Source organism: Lethenteron reissneri, chromosome 5 (genome assembly GCF_015708825.2).
Source record: "Lethenteron reissneri isolate LAM-NWPU_2019-01 chromosome 5, ASM1570882v1, whole genome shotgun sequence".
Classification (NCBI taxonomy): domain Eukaryota; kingdom Metazoa; phylum Chordata; class Hyperoartia; order Petromyzontiformes; family Petromyzontidae; genus Lethenteron; species Lethenteron reissneri.
This window is the reverse complement of record NC_083783.1, coordinates 6,910,850-6,932,217: the sequence shown is the minus strand read 5'-3', so window position 1 is coordinate 6,932,217 and position 21,368 is coordinate 6,910,850. Positions and strand designations below refer to the sequence as shown.

The 21,368-nt window shown below is 51.1% G+C and overlaps 1 protein-coding gene across 5 annotated transcripts in view; it reads left to right on the top strand.

Moving 5' to 3' along the window:
* LOC133351823 (fibronectin type III domain-containing protein 1-like) overlaps positions 1-21,368 on the top strand; it is a 79,703-nt gene that overhangs the window by 10,724 nt on the left and 47,611 nt on the right. For 4 of the 5 annotated variants that reach the window (XM_061567412.1, XM_061567403.1, XM_061567385.1 and 1 more), the window contains 8 exons: positions 1,979-2,047; positions 4,397-4,633; positions 7,452-7,550; positions 8,791-8,914; positions 11,886-12,073; positions 16,076-16,183; positions 17,629-17,817; positions 18,685-20,328. In XM_061567412.1, coding sequence (XP_061423396.1) covers positions 1,979-2,047; positions 4,397-4,633; positions 7,452-7,550; positions 8,791-8,914; positions 11,886-12,073; positions 16,076-16,183; positions 17,629-17,817; positions 18,685-20,328 — 2,658 coding nt within the window. The remainder of the gene's footprint in view (positions 1-1,978; positions 2,048-4,396; positions 4,634-7,451; positions 7,551-8,790; positions 8,915-11,885; positions 12,074-16,075; positions 16,184-17,628; positions 17,818-18,684; positions 20,329-21,368) is intronic. The other variant, XM_061567395.1, reaches the window with a different exon arrangement.

Sequence of the window (21,368 nt, the reverse complement as noted above, 5' to 3'; positions counted from 1 at the left end):
AGATGATTGTCTGCAGTATTAAACAATTGGTAATTACATATTTAATTTGTTTTCCCTAAACGGTGTAAAATTTTGGAAAAAAATTTTCACGAACATTAATTGTCTTGCACAACGAGTCTGTGTGCAAAATGTCAGCTCGATTGGATCACGGGAAGTGGGTTAAAAAACGACCGAAAGGTTTGCACGGTCGTAAGCAAGCAAGCAAGCACGCAAGCACGCAAGCAAGCAAGCGAACTTAATATAAAGGATTTAAAAACACACGCACACTAAAACTACTGTATTGCGTACCCACTCAAGTCAGGGACTGACACAGGGGCGGCGGGGTGGGGGGGGTGGCGCTGAATAAGGCAACTCTTCTAAATACACAAAAAAAAGCAACTAAAAAAAATCAACTTGGCGAGCACCTTAACTCTTCACTGAAATATACGCGTATTCCTACACACACAGAGAGATTGTTAAATATGTTAAACACTGCCGGCGGGTTTTTTTCCACGCCCCCCCCCCCCCGAGTGATTATTTCCCCATCGGCGTAAACATTCAAGCAGCTGCAGCTCAAGTCGCTGGCACGGAACGCGTGGAGCGTCTGGGGAGGGCGCAGCGCTCACTCCCGGTGCCCCCCCCCCCCTCTCTCTCCGCCTCCCCGAGTAGTCGGAGAGGTTTTTGGTCACCAGAGGCACACGCAGAGCGTCGGGTGGCCCGATTGGTTTTCACCACTCCGCTTAAGTCAGTGGTCTTCAAACTTTTCCACTCCACGACCTCGCGTTTTTTTTCGTTTCGTTTGCCAACCAAATCTCCCGTTGGCCTCAATTGCTCTCCACTTTCCACCTCTGCTGCCCTTTTTCGTTTCTCTCCCTCCGCCTCGTCGCTTGACTTTGACTCTCTGCACCGAAGCATGCGCCGCCAGCTGAAAGAGTGAGTCTGTTTTCCGAAACGTAAAACCTATCAATCACCCCGACGCGCGTGAAAATAAGAACGCCGTCGTTTCTCGCTGACCCCGTGAGACCACGTGGCACCGTTCCAACTGCGGCAAGGCGCCTCCACTGCTGCATTGTTCCTGCCGATTGCTTCCACCAGTTTGACTTTGGTGGCTTCGGAGGCCCCATCTCATTTCACCTCCACCACAACCACCACGGCCGCCGTTTCACCGATGCAATTCAGTGTGCTGCATCGTTTCGTATTGGCTGGGATATGACGCACGTGGCTACGCATTGCGTTGTGGGTTGTGTGCGTAATGTCTCTGTCGTGGTCTTTGGCATTGGCATGAGGGAGCATATCCACAGCGCAGGGAACGTAATTCTGTATGACGCCGCATGACCTCCTCGCTGGGGACTGGTTGGCTGTGCGACCAGCTCTATATATTACATATATATACATCCCGTTCACAAGGGTCACTGGACAAATGCCGTTTCGTGCAAACAGCTTTAAAATGTTGGGAATTGCTTTCCTGCGCTTCAGAAGTAATGTTTTTGTAGTAATATTCACGCGAGATTAGCGGAGGTCCATCTGCCAGCGGTGCTGTGAGCAAGACAATTGCGCGATTGCGCCTTTAGGTTTTCCTTTTCTACATTATTATTTGGGCTTATTGGATGAGTGTGCGCAAACGGCTTAACATTATCTCACCTCCGCTGAACCCAATTGACAAACGGAGAGACATCTCATTCAGCGGAGCTGTCGCGCCGTGGTGGGGGTTGCAACGTGTGACCCAGCTCGCATCTAACCCCCTAGGCAGAAAATCAAATCAAATCTAATAAAAAAGAACGAGACCAAATCTTTTCCCCGCAACTTGAGATGGGCCACCTCCTGCCATTGCCATCTGCACACAAAACGGAGGGCATCGTCGGGTTGCTTGGGGTTGGCTACGTACGATGCAAAAGAAGTTCCGCACGCGTACGTACGTACATATATATATACACATGCGTCGTGTGCTGTGCGCGGCGGTGTGGCTGCGTGGCGCTGGTCCGCGTTGTGTCCTCTGCAGGCGGCGGATGGGTTAACCCGCAGGGACACGCGGCCATGAGCTCTGGATCGCTCAACGGCTCCGTGACAGGTGGGTTCTCCCCTAGATTTGAAGCTTTCGTGACTGCAAGGATTTATATGCTTAGGTTTTTTCGGTAAAGTCACGTAGGTAAAAAATTAAAATTAATAAAAGTAAAATAAAAATAAAATAAAAATCACGACGTTTCGGTGGCAACACAAGCTTCCGTCTTCAGGTGGAACCGTCACAGCACGATAGCTGTATCAAGTGAGATAATTTCTCCCACCTGAAGACGGAAGCTTGTGTTGCCTCCGAAACGTCGTGATTTTTTAAAATTTACTTTTATTAATTTTAATTTTTTACCTACGTGACTTTACCGAAAAAAAACCTAAGAATATGGGTCCTCCCTTCTTCGATCCGCCCATCCACGCACTGCCCAGGATCAGGCCTGCTAAGCTTCTGAGATGTGACAACGTTGGGGTGGGGGGGACGAGAGACTATTACCCCTATAAGGACAAAGCATTTGGCCGGGATTGATCGACTGCTGGATGGTCCGGTGATGATTTCATGAACAACCTTAGAATTCCCCCTCTTGCGTTTTCACGCCGGCTTGTTTTGTGTTGCACTGTTTTACAATGCACAAGGCTTGTTGAACACACTCACACACTCGACACTCCAATATACCAGCTGTGAACAGCTGCATAATTTTTGTTCAAACTTATGATGAATCGAGACAGGATTAGGATTATGTCACTTTTATCTATTGCTCATATAACTTGGTTAGAGTCTGGAACTCCCTTCCCCCAGCCACCCGTGGTGTCGTCTCCCGGCCTGAGTGTGGAGTATCCCTTTCTCTCTATATATACAGGGTGCTTAAAAAACTGTTAACACTTAAATGGGACTATCGTTTTTAATGGAAAAATAACGGATAATACACTGTAACATGATAACAAATGTCATGTTAATATCTTCAAAAAGTCAAAGAATCTCCACTTGTTCGCCATCATTGCCAACACGTACCTGGAATCTTCTCCAGGTGGTCTCCAAAGCCCGGAGGGGCACACACACAAATTTATCGTGGTATTATTACACATTCTCAGAAGTGTTAACATATTTTTGAAGCAGCCTTGTACATAAAACGCACGCGCCCACGGTTGCCGTACAGAGTCTTGAGACGCGGTCGCATTTGGACCCCCATATATTATTCAAATTGTAAATGTGATTAGTGAAGGGCAGCGTGGGGGTCTTGGTCACGGCTTGCATACCGCCTATGTGTGTGTGGGTAAGTCCGCCTGCTGTGTCTGTTTGCATTACGGGGAGTGGCGTTGCAGCGGCTTGGGGCACATCGCTACGAACCCGGCGACCCCAGCTTCGATTCTCGCTCAAGACCAATAACAGCGGCGACTATTTGAACCGATCATGGGCATCCTCTAGGTCGACTCAGCCTTAAACGCATACCTGTTGTGCGGTGCAAACATCAACACTGGGGAGAGACGCCCTCGCGTGCCATGCTCGACTTTATTGGTGCTCGCGACCAGCAAGCACTTGCCCCGACCATTTGTTCAAAGATATTTAGGGGATCTTTGTCTTTGCGTGTCAGTGTGCATCTACTCAGTAAATGTGCATTGTGGCAGCTACTTGTCAGAGTGAATGCTCGCTAACATCACTCATCCCAACGGTGCAACCAGCCTAATAAGCGTATCCCTGTCACTGTTCGCTTGCGAGACTGTGTGCTCATTTGCCTGTCAATGTGTTCATGCGTGATGGTGCGTATGTACGCATGTGTGTGCGTGGATCTGGGAGTGCAGCGGTTAGCGAGCTGCACTACGAACCCGGCGACCCGAATTCTATTCCCGCTCACGGCCAGCATCGGTGACGATTATCTGAACCGGTTCTGGGTCTCCCCTAGGTCGACTCAGCCTCAAATGAGTACCCGGTGCGGTGTGTAAACGTGCGCCACTGGGGAGACAAAGGCGGCCGGGCATGGTGCTGGCCACCCAACCCTTCGTGTGCCGTGCCGGCCTTCATAGGTTATCGCTAACACCACTTGCCCCAACAGTCAATTAAGGCTATATGGGAGATCTTTGGAGTGGGTGTGGAGTGATTAGCGCGCTGCGCTACGAACCCGGCCACCCGAGTTCGATTCCCGCTCAAGACCAACACCGGTGACGATTATCTGAACCGGTCCTGGGTCTCCCCTAGGTCGACTCAGCCTCAAACGAGTTCCCGGTACGGTGTGTAAACATCGCCACCGGGGAAACAAAAACGATCCGTGCGTGGTGCTGTTGGCCACCCCTCCAAATCCGCTCGCTGACAGCGCTTGCCCCACACGTAGGCTACACACACACACATACACACGCGCGATCTTCATCTCTGCGTTGTGCGCGCACGTTGTGTGTGTGTGTTGCGCGGGTCGCGTAGAGACCCACACGCCGGCCAGGCCCGGCCGCGTGCGGGTTCGCACGAGCGGCGACTCCGTCGCGCTCCAGTGGCGGCCGCCGCACGGCGCGGAGGCCGCCGCCGCCGCCGCCGCCACCGCCGAGGGGGGCTCTCGGGGCCACGTGCGGGGCTACGTGCTGGGCTACGGCGAGGCCGGCAAGCGGCTCGACTACGTGCACCTGCCCCAGGGAGCACGCTCGCACAGCATCCAGCCTCTGGGTACGAGCAAAAAAAATATATGCTTTATTTTTTTTATTTTTTTGTTCTTTCGGTAAAGTCACGTAGATAGAATTTTTTGGAGAAAAAAAATGTGTACAAATAAAAATCAATAAAAATAAAAATGTTAAGCAAAAAATCACAGACGTTTCTATCTATCTACGTGACTTTACCGTAAGAACCAAGAATATGAATTCCTTCAGTCACGAAAGTTTTAAATCAAAATTTTACTTTCGTTTTAGTTTATTTGTACCGGGTAATGCCCACTTGAACTGTCCAGTTCTTTTTTCAGAAGCGACCTGGGCGATCACAAATGATTGACCAGCGAAGTGGCTTATCATGTGGAAATGTTTCGCGACCAAATACTCTAAACCAGTGGTTCTTGAACTTTACTGCAGCCTTGCAACCCCTTTGGTTCTCAATCGTAAAAAAACAATGTCTAATGTTAATAAGTACATCGGTTTTATGAAACAAAGCATTTGCACGTACGTGCCCTTGCTTAATTTGTGTTTTCGATGATTTACGTAAAAAAAAAATACGTCCATGTCTCACACCCCCAGAGAGGGCATCTCGCACCCCAGGTTAAGAACCACTTCTCCAGAAGCACGACGTTTCTAAACGTGGGTATGTCCCTCCTCGCTGCTGCCACTGCTGCTGCTGCGTCCCCACAAGCCAATGTGAAGCAGGGACCCAGAGCAGTGTTGTTCGTTTCTCGGTGGCACACTTCGTTTGTTGTTTTGTTACCAGCACTTTCAACCCACGTGTGACATTCACGCACCTGTGCTCCGACAGTAAACAGGCTATCACGAAGGCATTGTTACGTCAATGCTTTAAAGGATCTTTACAGTATTTTCTTTTCTTTTATTTGACAAGAGCTCAGTACGGAGCGCGAGCGAAAACAAATAGAAACCTTCAGTCTCGAATCCAATGCCGAACTGGCTGATGGTAACAAAGCACAAGACAGCTGAGCTTCACGTGGTTGGGCTAGACACCGCAAAAACTGTAGCCGCAGTATCTAGATGTCTTGGTACACACCTACGATTAGCACGGTTGGCTACGTACGGTGCGAACGAAGGGCAACAGTACACTCAACCAGCCACTCGGTACGAGCTGCGAAGGTTGAAAGGCGCAAAGTGCCCTCTCTAACGACGCATCTTGGCACGGTCCCGAAGCCCGGTACAGACACGCTCATTACACTGGTCAACACACTTTATCTGGCATAAGGTATTCCAACGGGTTTTAGGTAATTTTGTGGTGCTGATTCCAAATCTGGTTTTGTCTATCACATCAGGTTTTTGAGATATCAAATATTGTATTTTCAATAAAAACTGCAGAAGAAAAATATTAAATAAATGTGGATATCTACATAAAATGATATTATAAACACACTATCCTAAAAATACAGCACCATATTTTAACACTAAAGCAGTCACTGACTCGCAACAACTTGCAATCATAAGTGACAGAGTTAATTTCGGGTAAAATCAATGAAAATGGGGTATGCCGATAGCATAACAATGAGATGTGATAGAGCAAGTCTGAGATCAGATTTGGAATCAGCACCCTGAAATTAGTCTAACACAGCTGCAAAAGTCCAGGCCAGAATTTTTTGTTGTTGTTGTTGACCAGTGTTATCACGAGACACAGACGCACGCTTCGTTATTTGGCCCAATTGAAAGTGCGTTGTCAAAGACGGGAAGGCGCTCGTTAGCGCGAGTGATCACCGACGCGGCGATGTTTGCGTGCGCGAGCGAGCGCGTCCGAGCTGGGAGGGACGTTGACTCTGTCGAGGCGGCTGCGGCACGGGGTGGACTTTCTCGCGTGCGCTTTGGGCGTTTTTGCGACAACAAAGAAGGGGTGATTTAACGTTTCGTTCGAGGCACCAACGCTCATTGAGACTGAGACATCGCACCGAATGCGCACGGCAAGGCTTAGCGAAGGAGGTTGGAGGCTGTGAAGTGGGCTGTCAGCTGGGAGCCTCTGACCTCATTTAACTCAGTCGACCGCGCGGAAAAAGGTTCTTGAGATTATAATAGTCCAGAACGCTAATGAATAATAATGATGATAGAGTCCCTCTTGCAATGCATTGATGAACGAAGGCCTCCCCGTACCATCAGTAATGTGGGGTTTTGTGTTTGGAGATCTCAATCAGGCAGATAATTGACACGGGATTGAGAATCAAACGATGTGTCATCGACACTGATAGACGCATTGTCAACTACGTCGCTGTGTTCTAGTGCAGGGTTGAGACCGAGGGTGGCTTTGCGATGGTAATCGCCACACCGACTCCTCGCACGCCCCTGCCCACCTTAGCAGGGCACCGTAGATTTTATCTCCCGGCGCGGCAATTAAAACAATGGTGCAGGCTTCTTTAAATCATCGCCCCCAACCACCTCTGTCCACCCAGCAGTGTGTAAATTATTACACCATTAACCAGGCAGGTAGCAGCATGCGGCATGGAACATTGTGGCTCCACCGTGGTGAGACGGTGGCTACCTCGCCTGGTAGGAGGCCGCGAGTTCGATCCTGACCCTGACCCTGACGCCGATATATTTTGAGTTTTCAACTTCTACCCGTGGTCGCGCGGATTTTTCTCTGGGTACTCCAGGTTTCCCCCGCCACATTCCGCGATAAACTTCCACGTGAGAAGCCACTTCACTGAGTAATAATTTGTGATTGCCAGGTCGCTTCTGCAAAACAGCTGGACAGCTCAGCGGGCCTTACTACCTGGTAAAGTAAAATAAAAAGTTTGCGAACTGTGCCTGCCCAACGGTCTGAAAAGGCTACACGGAAGATTCCCTGTCTTTGTCTCCGTGCGCAGCGCCCGAGTCTGTCTACCTGTTGTCTCTGCAATCCGCCAACGCCCTCGGACGGAGCCTGCCCGTGTACAGGGCGGCACAGACCAGGCGGGTGGTGTCAGGTGCGTCACACGCGCGCCCACGTGACGCGACGCGGTACAGCGGCGGCTTTCGCCACTCGTTGCAGAGCTTCGCGGTTCGAATCCAGCAGCCGCCCCTGATTATTACTGCGGGGTGCAAAGGCCACGTCGGCAACCACGGACGGCGCCGTCCGCGTCCAAGCGGTCGTCGCTTGAAGATCACTTGACGGTCATTGGCAAGCGAAGGCCATTCGCGTGCCGGAGTCGTGGGAGGTCCAAATTTGCCGAATTTGAAGATTGCACCGCAATTTTACTCAAATTGGGATTCTACGTAGCGATCGTCACACCCCCCTGCTGGCAGGCTAACGCCCAGGTCGGTCAACGTGAACCCCTTGAACTCGTGGCAATTTAACGAGTGCACAGATCTTCGTGGGTTTCTGCCTCTCAGCACCAGCCAGGGTCCAAGTGACCAAACGACATGACAGCTCCTCTTCTGCAAATTTGACAATGACTAGTAGAATAACTCCGAGGAGAGACAAACCTGCCCCGATTCATGGGAATAATTTCGCACATTGGTGTGAATGTTAATTTCACATCTTGGATCAGTCGTGTAGCGTGTTTGGCATAGGCCCCGGCGCTCCAAATGAAATGGAGGTCTCGTGTCCAATTTGCCCCTTGACCATCCCTGTCTTTTCATTAATTTCTTGGTAATAAGATGAAGTCGATATTTTATAATTGTAACTTTTAATACAATTGACTCTATGTAGTAACAGAAATTTTTAGAAGTTTACTTTTATGAATATAACGAGTTTAAGTGGTGTGTATGTTACTCATTATCTTTTCATTGGTAACTATTCACGTGCCAATGTATTAACTCTCTCTCTCTGAGCTCTCTATGTGCTATGAAGAAGGGCCATTTCCTGAAACATCACCTACTCTATATTGTTTCCTTTTAACCCTTTGCCATTCCGATGACGTACGTGCACCTCTATGTACGTCATCGGAACGGAATCGGCATTCACATGCCATGCAGTAGGGCGTGTGCCAGTTTGGCGCTAGTCGTTTCGCAACAGTTTTTTGTCAGTGAGTGCAATGTCTTTAAAAACAGCGGCGCTACGACTCAATCGATAAAACTAAAGCCAAGCCGCTTGCGCGCGTTCCGAGATTCGGCGGTGAACGGGACACCCAACCCTGCGCCTTGCAGACGTCTCGGAACGGTAAATGGTTCAAGGCCACGGAGTTATTGACGAACGTGTTGACTTTCCATGTCTGTACACGCCAGAGGTGAACCGTCTCTACGAGCCGGTGGACGTGAACGCCAGGGTCCTCTCGCCGAAGTCCGTGCTCATCACCTGGAAGGACCCTTCCTACGACAAGGGCTACAGGCCCGGCAGTGGGAGCACCAGGTAACCACCTGCCTTGGGTCCTGCTGGTCGCACAGTAGAATTCTAGATTTGAAGCTTTCGTGACAGCAAGGATTCATATTCTTAGTTTTTTTTCGGTAAAGTCACGTAGGTAAAAAATAATAAAAGTAAAATAAAAATAAAATCAAAATAAAAATAAAATAAAAAATAAAATAAAAATCACGATGTTTCGGAGGCAACACAAGCTTCCGTCTACAGCTATCGTGCTGTGACGGTTTCACCTGAAGACGGAAGCTTGTGTTGCCTCCGAAACGTCGTGATTTTTATTTTATTTTACTTTTATTATTATTTTTTACCTACGTGACTTTACCGAAAAAACCTAAGAATACGTACAGTAGAAGTTTAGTTGTTCACCTTCTACATCGTGTTTCGTGACGCCGAGCAAATAACTGAATTGTGGCAATTTCCCGCACCTCCGATTAGCACGGTTGGCTACGTACGGTGCGAAAGAAGTTCAACATACATACACCGCACGTCCGATTAGCACGGTTGGCGACTTACGGTGCGAAAAAAGTTCAACATACATACCCACACCGCACCTCCGATTAGCACGCTTGGCTACGTACGGTGCGAAAAAAGTTCAACATACATACCCCGCACGTCCGATTAGCACGGTTGACGACTTACGGTGCGAAAAAAGTTCAACATACACACATTCATCGAACTCATCGAGGGGTGTGGATCATGACAATCTGGGCTTAATTTCAACCGGAGCTTTTCCGGGGCTGGGTTCTGTAAACTCTTTCCCTGCTCTGTGTAAGGGAGGGGGGTGGGTGCGGGTGGGTGCAGAGCAAAGGGTGGGGGAGAGTATGGGGGATTGTTGAGGGCTATGGAAAATATTCCATTCGAAATTGAGCCCTGGCTTACAATCCTTCTAATTAATACGTGAATGTGGCCCGGGACACCCCTAAGTCGACTCAGCCTATAATGAGTACTTTGTGAATTGTGGTCAACAATTGCACTGCAGGAACAAATGCTACCACGTTGCGGTGATGACACAACCGCTCCCAATTGTGCCACGCTCGAGTTAATAGATCCTCAGTGACACCCAAATTGTCCCGACAGTCCTCATAGCAAAGTGCAGATCTGTGACACGCACGTGGGCATGCACGCGCTGCATTTATGTGAAGCTCCAGCGAACATTTTACGTGCACCTGCTTCTCCAACATTGCACGTGCTTGTACCACGATCTGCTGCGGCTCTTGGAGTAAATCGAAAGCGCGGCCACGTTTTCCCGTTTCGTGCCAGGTGATATTAATTACAATTGGATGAGTTACAAACGCAAGGTGACAACCGCCAATTATGTATATACACACACACCCAGGTGTTCATTAACCCTCCAGCCACACCACCACTCGATGCCCACGTGGGGTTCACATCGTTTTTAACGGGTCAGCTGACTTGAGGGGACCCATTAGTGGAGGCAGCGCGAGTGAGACAGTAATTGCGACCAGCTCGGGCTCGTTGGTAAACAATAAATAAATTGGAGCAGGCCGTCGCGCGCGGGTTTTATTTAGCGCCTGTTCTTTCCCGGGCCGTGAAAATTCGCAGACAAATTCAACCGGTCACACAAACTCTCCAGACGGACTTGGGCCTCGTAACATTCCTCACAGTCTGCGCAGGGCCACCTAACGAGACGAGCCCTGCACCTCGTCGTGTGCCATCGCCGGACCCGCCGCTGGGGTACAGGAACACAGATGGTTGCCTTGTACGTCGACAGCCCCTATCGTCGAGCCACTGCTGGATGATCCCCCCCCCTCCTCCGTCATGCCGTGTGGGTCGCGATGCTTCAAGCGTACTGGTCAGCCTAGCCGGGGAGCATATATGTGGCAGCATAGAAGTATAGTAAAACATGTACTACGCCGCCCACAACTTAACGCCGAAAGATCTATGAAAAACCGTTTGTGATTGGTGACTGACCATACTACAACTGTCCAGGATCAATATTACTAGGCTTAGCTTCTAAGATCTGATGAGATCGGGCAAATGCTGGATGATTTCGTTACAGGCAGAGATTGTCTTGCCATCAGTAAATGTTGTCTGCTGAAGAGCTTTCTCACAGCAAGACAACCCCTCTTTAAAGATGACAGGGCAGAGGGCTCGTGGGGAAAGAGTTCCTTAAAGAAAAAACATTCCCTGTTATACTGTACTTCTGTGCCCCCACGCCTTCACCAACCCTCACTCACCATTGCCGCTAGGTATGGTGAAACAACCTCCAAAGTGTAGGGGAGGCCCCTCATCCAACAGTGGATTGGCAAAGGACGGTACATGTACAAAGGGCTTTACATATGATGAATAGAAGAGGAATGCGTATGGGGACACAGCCAATTCTGATTTGCTTACTTTCATAGCCTGTGCTCGGGCTCTTGACACGAGAGCTTTCCAGCCTGTTTGTATGTTTGCAAGTTGAGCTTCTTTTGCGCCCTAAATAGCCAACCACGCGAATTGGAGGTGCAGGGGAAGGACAACAAACTAAACACAAAGAGCAGATCTAAAGAAGTGAGTTTGTCAATCTCGATGACTCAAAAGTGCATGGCTCCAGTGGCTTTCCAATATCGGAAGGAAGAGCGTTCCAGACGGCCGTGTTAGCAGCGCACCTGAAAGCGCCGCGCGATGCGTCTTTGGCCAGCCGAAAGCGGCTGCGAAGATGCCCGGCGGAGTTCGCGTGATAGTTTATGCTCCTTCTTCTTGATTCTTTCGGTAAAGTCACGTAGAATGGAAATATTATTTTATTATTTCCATTCTACGTGACTTTACCGAAAGAACCAAGAAGATGAATCCCTGCAGTCACGAAAGCTTTAAATCGAAATTTATGCTCCTCGACGCTATAGACACGGCGTTGCTGATTCATCTGTGGCAAACGCTGCCTGTGCCGTCGCTCGCCACCCTTGCGACCTTTCACCTCCACACCCCCCCCACCTCTCTCCTTACCCACCCGCCGTGCCCGCCACAGGTACTACACGGTGCGCTACCGCGAGAGGGGCGAGAGCGGCGCGTACGAGTACCAGACGGCGTCGCAGCTCCGCGCCACCGTGGAGGACCTGGAGGGCGGCACCACCTACGAGTTCGGCGTGCGCACCTCGCAGGGGGAGCGGGACGGCCCCTGGAGCAGCCCGCACTTCCAGCGCACGCCCGAGTCCCGTGAGCACCCCCCCCCCGTCCCCCCCCCCCACCACCCCACTCGCCCCCCCCCCCGCACTTCCAGCGCACGCCCAAGTCCCGTGAGCCCCCCCCATTCCCCCCCACCACCACACCACCAGCCCCCCTCTCCTGGTCACTCCCCCCCCCCGTACTTCCAGCGCACACCCGAGTCCCGTGAGCCCCCCCCCATCCCCCCCACCACCACCCTACCCGCCCCCCCCCCGCACTTCCAGCGCGCGCCCGAGTCCCGTGAGCCCCCCCCCCATCCCCCCACCACCACCCTACTCGCCCCCCCCCGCACTTCCAGCGCGCGCCCGAGTCCCGTGAGCCCCCCCCATCCCCCCCCCCACCACCACCCTACCCGCCCCCCCCGCACTTCCAGCGCGCGCCCGAGTCCCGTGAGCCCCCCCCATCTTCCCCCCCACCATCACCCTACCCGCCCCCCCCGCACTTCCAGCGCGCGCCCGAGTCCCGTGAGCCCCCCCCATCTTCCCCCCCACCATCACCCTACCCGCCCCCCCCGCACTTCCAGCGCGCGCCCGAGTCCCGTGAGCCCCCCCCCATCACCCCACCCGCCCCCCCTCCCCTGCCCCCCCCCTGGACTTCCAGCGCCCGCCCGAGTCCCGTGAGCCCCCCCCATTCCCCCCCCCCACCACCACACCACACCACCCGCCCCCCCTCCCCCGGCCACTCCCCCCCCCCCCGCACATCCAGCGCACGCCCGAGTCCCGCCCTCCCATTCCCCCCCCACCACCCCCCTCGACCACTCTCCCCCCCCCTCCGCTGCTGTGTTCCCACGTCGGCCTTTGGGGTTGGGCACCCGATCCGTGGCGGGCGGCGTTTCGGCAAGACTGCTCCCCCCAAGGTTTGAGGAATGGCACGGGGGACCTTGAGAATCTCGTGCAGACTGCTTCAGTTGTTTTCGAGGGCAGAGCTCGTGAAAGGAAGGCGATGCTTGTCGACGTATTTAAGGGAGGACGTGATTTACACTACGAAGGTGGAGTGGCAGCAATTTATATTGTTTTCATATTCATAATCATAGGTTATTATTACTTACGCAGGGCTATATTTAAAAAAGCTTGGAATTTCAGGACTGCTTTGTCCCTTCCGACCACCCCACCCTCCACCCCACCCATGTGAAATTCCTAGCTCCACTTCTCTTGGCCACGCAAATAGTTAGCACACTGCGGTATTAACCCGGCAGCCTGAAGTTTGATTCCCATGCACGGCTAATAAACATCGTTCACGGAGAGATGTCTGAGCCAGGTCACGCTCGTTTGCTTCGTTTGTCAAACGGGCTGGCCCTCTTTTCCGCTGGGCATGGGAATGTGGTGGTCAGAATCACCGAGTGCAGCAGCAATGCCTCACTAATCAAAATTGGACCTTATGGCGGGATCCCGGGGTCCCGAATAAACGGAAGTCAAAATCGTAGTTCATTTATTTTTGGCGACTCCGTCCCACCGCGCACATCAACGCCGCGACCCGCCTGGCGCAGATCGTTCTGTTGTCGTGTCATGTCCAAGCGCAGCAGCGAGGACGAATGCTCAGAAGAGCTGAACAAGCGAATGCTGCACTCCACGCTAGGGTATGGGCAGGATCATAAGTCTTATCCAAAGCTGCTCAAACTGCCTACACGAATTAAGTCCTTTATTTGTCATAACGGTATGCATAATACAGTTATACTGCACTCTTATCTTCATTATTTTTGTGACCTACCAATGTTTGCAGCCAGGATCAATCACTGCCAATCCTGTTACCTGCAGATATTTAACAGATGAGATGCGTTGCACCGTCAATTCCTCCTGTTTGATTATAATACTTCTCTTCTCCGTATGCATCTGTGCAGATTGTTTTTTTTTTGTGGTTAAGCCATAGTCCCCACATACCGCTCGTATCAATGCGGAAAGGGGAACGGCGACCCACTACTCTGTAGAGTAACATTGGTATAAACGCTTGTTACAATATGAACAGCGCATTGAAAACGCGTACTATTTTATGGACTGTTTACAAAGTGTGTTCACAAATCAACACTGAAAAACCCGAGGATTGACATAGGGGTATACATTATTTTTTTCGATATTGTATTTAAATTGAGGTACTGCAGGTAAGTATTTTTCAGTTTAAAGGCATAGTTTAACAAGACAACACTTGCCACCATCCTTAAAATCCATTGGTGAAAAAGAGCAAAGTTTTTGTTTACATCACAATGGAATGTTTATGCGAGAGCCGGGGGCTTATGGGACCCCGGGGTCCCGCCATAAGAGGGCTCAGCACTGCTCAGATTTCGACGAATGTTGCGACCCCTCAAACATGAATTTAGCTTGATCCTCCATACTGGGTAAGGCAGGCTGGAAGTGGCAAGGTGTACCCACATTTTACCCCACCGCACAGCAAACCTTAAATCACCCTTCCGCAGTTTATCAGTTTGACGATTTATACGGACAGAGGCAATGGTTGAACATTTAAATGTGTCTGAGGATTCTGCCACTTTCCCAAATAGTTGAATCAATAACCCCAGTTCCTACTCATTATTCAGCATAATTACTGGTTTAAAAAAATATCTATTAATTTTGTTACACCGGGTTAACGCATTAAACAGGCCAAGTGCCAGTAGCAACAGTTAGAGTACACAAGGGGCACTTAATCAGCCTTGTCGTGGTCCCCCGAAAGACTAATTTGTCGGCGGGGCAGTACTGCAAGGTCACGGAATGCAGATTGTCTCTTTAATTAACGCGAAAAGACAGGGCCGCTTGCCTGGCACCTGTAAGAGAATTCCGCCTCTTGCCGTCTTCCGTCGCAATAATTCAGGGCGGTCGCGCCTCCTGGCCGCCTTGCACCGCGCAGTTACTCAGCCGCAAATCACTCCGATGCTTCGGGAGATAATGCATCGCTTCGAGTTATAACTAACGACAAGGCATTAGCTAAAGTGCCACGCAGAGTGATCCTTTTTTTTTAGGCAGTTGCCCTTCAGCGTCATTGAGATAACTCCGAAGGAGGATTGAGGGAGGTTGCGTGCGTCCAAACGATATGGAGAGCAGCGCAATGAAATTATCCATTTTGTTGAATAAGGTTTTCGCTCATTCTTGTGACAGAAAGATAGGCGCATGGCTGTCATAAGTCCCATGCCATTGAAAATTGAATTCCGTACCACTGCTTATCACCTAGTGGCGGCAGGGCTGTCCACGGGGTTTCTGGCAGAGTGCCACATGCGGTCTCGTTGTTTGAAATCGACAAAAAAAACGAAACAGGCCCATTGTGAGGCCCTCATTTTTGTGTGAGGGCTGGACACAAAAGTTGTCCCTTTTACCTGCCACCACTCCCTCTCCTCCCCACTCTGTGTGGCCCTTTGTGACAGAGCCATCTCCTCCAACTCGAGGTCTGAACCCCAGATCCTCACTTGTGACCCCAGGTGCCGCGGTGGCGAGATGCTAACTACCTCGCCTGGTATGCAGAAGGTCGTGGGTTCAATCTCGACCCTGACACCTGCTGTATATTTGGAGCTTGCGTGTCTCTCTCCCTGCGGCCGCGTGGATTTCCCCCGGGTCCTCCGGTTTTCTCCCCCGGGTCCTCCGGTTTTTCCATCCACATTTAGAAACAACGTGCGTTTAGAGTAATTGGCTGCTATACATTTCCACGTGATAAGCCACTTCGTTGAGCGATCATTTGTGATAGCCAGGTCGCTGTTGAACAATAGGTTAATTCCTCAATGGGCTTTGTCTGGTAGGATGGGGATGGTTTAGTTTTATTTGTATGTGTTTGGGTGATAAGTTTACCTTTCTCGTACATTGCACTCCTATCGTGCTTTGTATTGTTTGCTGTTGTCCCGATCATACCTGGCCCCGACCGGACATCTGTGAAAAAAAGGTCTTTATAGCTCATCGGATTCCTCTTGCATTATAATACATTTTCTGATTCTCATAATTCCATCGATCGACGACGTCTCTCTTGCTCTCGCTGGTACCAGCGCTCAATCGTCGCTCGCGCCGTTTTCCCTTTTGGCAGCGCCCACGTCGCCCCCCGAGGACTTTGAGGTCAACGCGGTGCCCGGGACGCCCTCCTCCGTTTCCGTGCTCTGGACTCCCCCGACGGGAATGCTGGGACAAGTCACAGGTATGGGCGCAGAGCGACGCACGCAGCAAGATTAAAAAGAAAAAATTAACCCGTAAAACAAAGTTTTTCACTATAAATCCTTTATATGCGTGGCGGCTAGAGTCATCTCGTCCTCTGGCTTGAGATGGCTGCCACCTATGGGTCAGACGATTGCCTGCCACCATTAAGCAATTGGTAATTAAATATAATTTATTTTTTCCTAAAAAGTGTAACATTTTAGAAAAATATTTTCACGAAAATAAATTGTCACGCACAACGAGTCTGTGTGCAAAATGTCAGCTCGATTGGATCACGGGAAGTGGGTTAAAAAACGACCGAAAGATTTGCACGGTCGTAAGCGCGCAAGCAAGCAAGCAAGTGAACTTAATATAAAGGATTTAAAAAGAGGGAAAAAGGTGCAGCCCTGCAATTGCTTCCCAACACCACTGCTGCTGGAAGTACCTCCACCGTCGCTCAGTTGCAACTGTGAGTCTCTCGGTCGCTTCCGCTCGCGTGGACGTGTCGACAGATGGCACGGGTTGCGGTGACCAAAGTTTGGCTTTTGCGAATCCTCAAACATCGCTCCCTCCTCCATCGCTCATGTGTTTCAAGTTTTAACTAACAAGTACATAGAGCTATCCAATGGCGTCTCATGTTTATTTATATTGGCACGCGATGATTCAACGCGCCTGTGTTCCGAATGAATTGCCATGATTCACTGACACAGCTGGATTGAACCTATCATTTTGTGTGGTCATTTCGTTTTGTTCTCACTCATGTGTTCTCTCTTGGTAAAGCCGTTAGGATGTAACCGTGGATCTGGGTGGCGTACAATTTGCATCGATCCTAAATAATAAATTCTTACACGTATCGCTCGACGCACGTGTTGTCAGCGTTATAATGTCGTTTAGTCTATGAATCGACGAATCATTTCGTGTGTACTTATTCACATTTGAACATAGTCTATTGGCAAGTACCTGGTACAGTTATCCATGGGAAGACATTTTATACCCTACGTACGTTGCTAATATAGTTGCAAAAGTTGGAAATGTATTTAAGAAATATCTGGGTAGAATTTTTTCTAATTATATTTAACTAAGGCTACGATTTTTGGCACGGTAATTTTTTTGAAGTGAAATTCATTACTGAGTTGCAGGAATAACTTTTGGGGGCGTGACCTCCAGTGTCCAGATCGTGGCCTTGCCTGCAAAGCGTTACCATGAGCGGCTCTGTGAACCAATGTGGGAGCTTCCTGTGTCCAGCTGAGGCCACGACTCAGCGGCTAAACCCAACATCGCTTCAATGTCTTAACAACACACATGCCCCACCCACCGACACCCCAACACCTCCACACCCATTCCATTACCACCTTTCCCCCATCTAAAACGACCTCTCCTGCTCATGCCCCAACCCCTGCCACCCATCCCATTCCCCGTGTGCTCCTCCTCCAACCGCCCCATTCGCAGAGTACACTGTGTCCTACACGCCGGCACTACGGCCCTTCAGTGGCAAAGTGATCACTTTCCCGGGAGGCGTCACTCGGGGCACGATAGGGGGCCTCTCGCCTGGCGAGCGCTACATTTTCCGCGTTCGTGCCGCCAACCGACGTGGCCAGGGCCCGCTATCTAAGCCCCTGAGCCTCGTGCTGCCGCCAAGTAAGGAGGGCCTCGGCCGATGGTACCGCACGGACGGGAAGAACGGGCGGCGCGCATGCCGGGCGGCAACGGCTTTCACTTCGAGTCTGACCCAATGCGCCTACCCCCCCCCCCCTGCCCCCCCCCCGAAGAATGAACCTCCTTTCTGTACGAATGTTTTACGTCTCTCTCATATATCTGCAAGGGGGATTTGTAAAGAGAAAAAAAACCGGCATGAGCGATAGAATAACATTTTCCATTTACGACTCTCTCTCTCTCTGTCTGAGACGCTCGCGGTGAATGCAAGAAGCCGCGGCGTCACTCTTTGCACTTTCATTCCCTTAAAAGGTCACCGCCAGCATCGCGTCCATCCTGCCGTCATTTCAGCGACCGCCATCGGCCTTGCGTCGGCACGGCAAGAGTTGGTTTTCACCTGCCCGTGCGATGCGCTCGCTCGCATGGTTATACCCGCACGCTCCCCCCCACCCTCTTTGTCTCTAACTAAACGGACGAATTGCAAAGACTAAGGAACCGTAACAGCGCTTGCTTGGTTTTTGATTGGTGACAGCATCCCGGTTTGTTGCACGATGCACAGCTGTGCAATCATTGCTGCGCCTGGGCCGGATGCGTATCGACATCATCAGCCGCCCAATGCTTTTCGCTCGCCAGCGCCAGTGTGCCCGCCAGGCATGTGTCATGGCTCACGACTTAGAAACGCTTCGCCCTAATCTCGACGGATGGCTAGCTGACTGAAAATTGCGCGCTTCGCACAAACTGCTCCGGGTTTCTTGAGCTCGTTTGCGAGTCAACGGCGAGTCAGCGAAGACGTTCGCTTTTTGTTGTTGTTGTTGTTGCCCTAATGCGAACTTGTGTCCTCTCCATCTGCAGCCGTGAGCGCGGTCAGCTCGTCTTCCGTGGAAGCCGAATCTTCAAGTGAGCGGCGGTCTCCCGCTGCCCGAGAGTTAACAGATGCGCGGACGTCTTCTAGGCAGGAGTCGAGGATTTCATCGTCACCTGTGTCATCATCATCATCATCATCAACAGGAGTGAGCAGTTTGCCGGCAGAACACATATCCCCACAGACATCAGCAGCAGTTGTCAGCAAGAACAGGAGGATTGTCCAACCGGGGCAGTCGACGTATCCGAGAAGAATTGTTTCAAGACCAGGACAAACGTCGTCTTCGTCATCTTCTGCTTCATCTTCCAGACCGTGGCTAAGATCTTCTCAGCCAGCGCCTGACAACAAACCGGCAACAGTCTCATCGACAGAGAACAAATTAGGTTCGTCATCGTCCACACCACCCCAGGCCTCTTCACCCAAGAGGGCTGGAAGCAGGGAATACGAAATTGTTGATGAGCCTGAGTCGCCCCCTGTTGCATCCTCTGCACCACTGAACAGAGATATTTTCCCGTCTTTCTCAGAGACAGTTTCTTTCGGGGAAAGAACTTCAGATTCACAAGAAGCGTCATCATCATCGTCACAGAATTCTCTGTCATCCTCCTCATCATTATCACCATCCTCAAGATTGTCTCCAGCAAGATCGTCGTCTAATTCGGTTTCAACATCATCACATTTGCCCCGAACTTCATCATCATCGTCAAAATTTCCACCACCATCATCATCATTGCCATCGACATCGGCAGCAGCGGCAACTTCTCAAGCAGCAGCGTCAAGATCAGCATCTGTGACATCAGAATCATCAGCGTTGAAATTTAACAGACAGCCAAACGCAGGCACCTCGTTAAGTCCATCGGCAAATTCGCGAACCTCTTCGTCTTCCCCCTCTGCCCAGAATCCTGCTCACTCGCCCACTTCTACAAGAAACAAAATTCCTGGGGAAGCTGCGAACGTTCGAATCGCTTCCAGTGCTTTGCAGTCTTCTCGCGTGCCTTCCTCATCAAGGTTATCCCCATCATCATCCTCGTCATCGTCATCATCATCATCATCATCGTCATCCTCTTCCAGTGCATATTCATTGGCACCTGTGACATCAACTGATTCGGAGTCGCCGAGGTTGGCGTCTTCGCCATCGAGTTCCGAAAGGTTCCCAAAAGGTTCGCCGTCGTCCCAACGTTCCAGTTCATTGGCAGAATCGTCTCGGGAAAGGGCCACCAGGCCTCACTCTTCCTCTAGCCTGTATGCCAATGAAAAGGACGATTTGCCACCACCACATGAGCCGCAAATCTCATCATCATCATCATCATCTACATCGTCATCATCGAGTTCAGCCGTTCGGATGCCTTCAAGGTCTCTGTCTCCGTTTTCCTCGAGGACTACAGGAACATCCGCCTCCCGCGCCGCTCCCTCTTCGACCTCCTCCAGGCAAAATCCCTCCTACCCGTCATCTTCGTTATCGTCGTCGTCGTCATCATCTTCGTCATCGTCACCGTCGCAGCCAGCCAGACCACAGTGGCAAGGGTCCAGAAGTCGTTTTGCCGGAAGACCTCTCACATCTTCTAATCCCTCCACTGATACATCAAATGACAGGAATTACAGGCCCACCTCTGGCGAAAATCGCAGTCCCTCCAACGGTAAGTTTACTCCTGAACTACAAGCATTTATTTATCTTTTTTAAATGTAACTCTCAAAACAATATCTCTCAGATGTACGTTCGGCAAGTACTGTGTGTTGTTCGGTACACTGCCTCTGACGTTTCACTCCGTGGGCTGCCGGGAAGATTCTTCAGGAAACTGAATTTAGAGAATGTAATCGCTCAATTCAGTTCCTGGAGAAGCTCCCAGCCCTTGCAGCAGAACGTCGGACACCGCCACGCCGAGCAGCGCGGCGGCGCAACCCGTAAACGCATCGGAGAACCCGCGGACAGCGCTGCTCGCCTAGGAGTTAGGGGCGAGCGCGCGTGCGGAGTTAGCGAGGGCAGGCGGTGGTGGAGAGAGGGTCACTCATCACCCTTCCGCGCCTCTCTCCTGCCAGCGCCGTTCCTCCCACGTGAAGGGTGGCAAGGTTTGACCCCTGCACCTGCAGAATTCGGTGCCGTGCGCGCCATGGGGTCACCGCCGTCAAAGTTGACGCGCATGGACGGGCGTGCGGCCTCGGCTGTATTCCCCGTCAACGTTTTACGGCACCGACTGACTCATCTGTTCGAACGAATTCGCACAGATAGATACGTTGTTAATGTATAACACTCAGTCCACTACTACTTTATGATACAGATATCTTCTGCTTCCGATCGCCCCCATCTGGGCCTGCCCACAGAATGCGCCTGTGGCAAGCTGGCTCCCATTGGAATGAAGCCGCGTCTCTCGTGAGGCCAGACGCGTTCACCCCCCACCCCCTCCACCCCCATTCCATGGTTAGCGACTGAGCTAAGGACGTACGGGGGATGAGCATACGAAACCAGGCCAAGACGCAGAGCCCAAAAACTCGATTCCGCACAGCCGACAGGTCGCCATGGTGACGAGATGTGATCTGCGCTCGCCTGGGATGGAGGAGGCTTGTGGGTTCGATCCCGACCCTGACGCATGCTGTATGTTTGGAGTGTGCACGTTGTTTTTTCTTCTCCCCGTGGTGTCGTGAATGTTTTTTTTTCTCCGGGTCTCTTCGGTTATCGCCT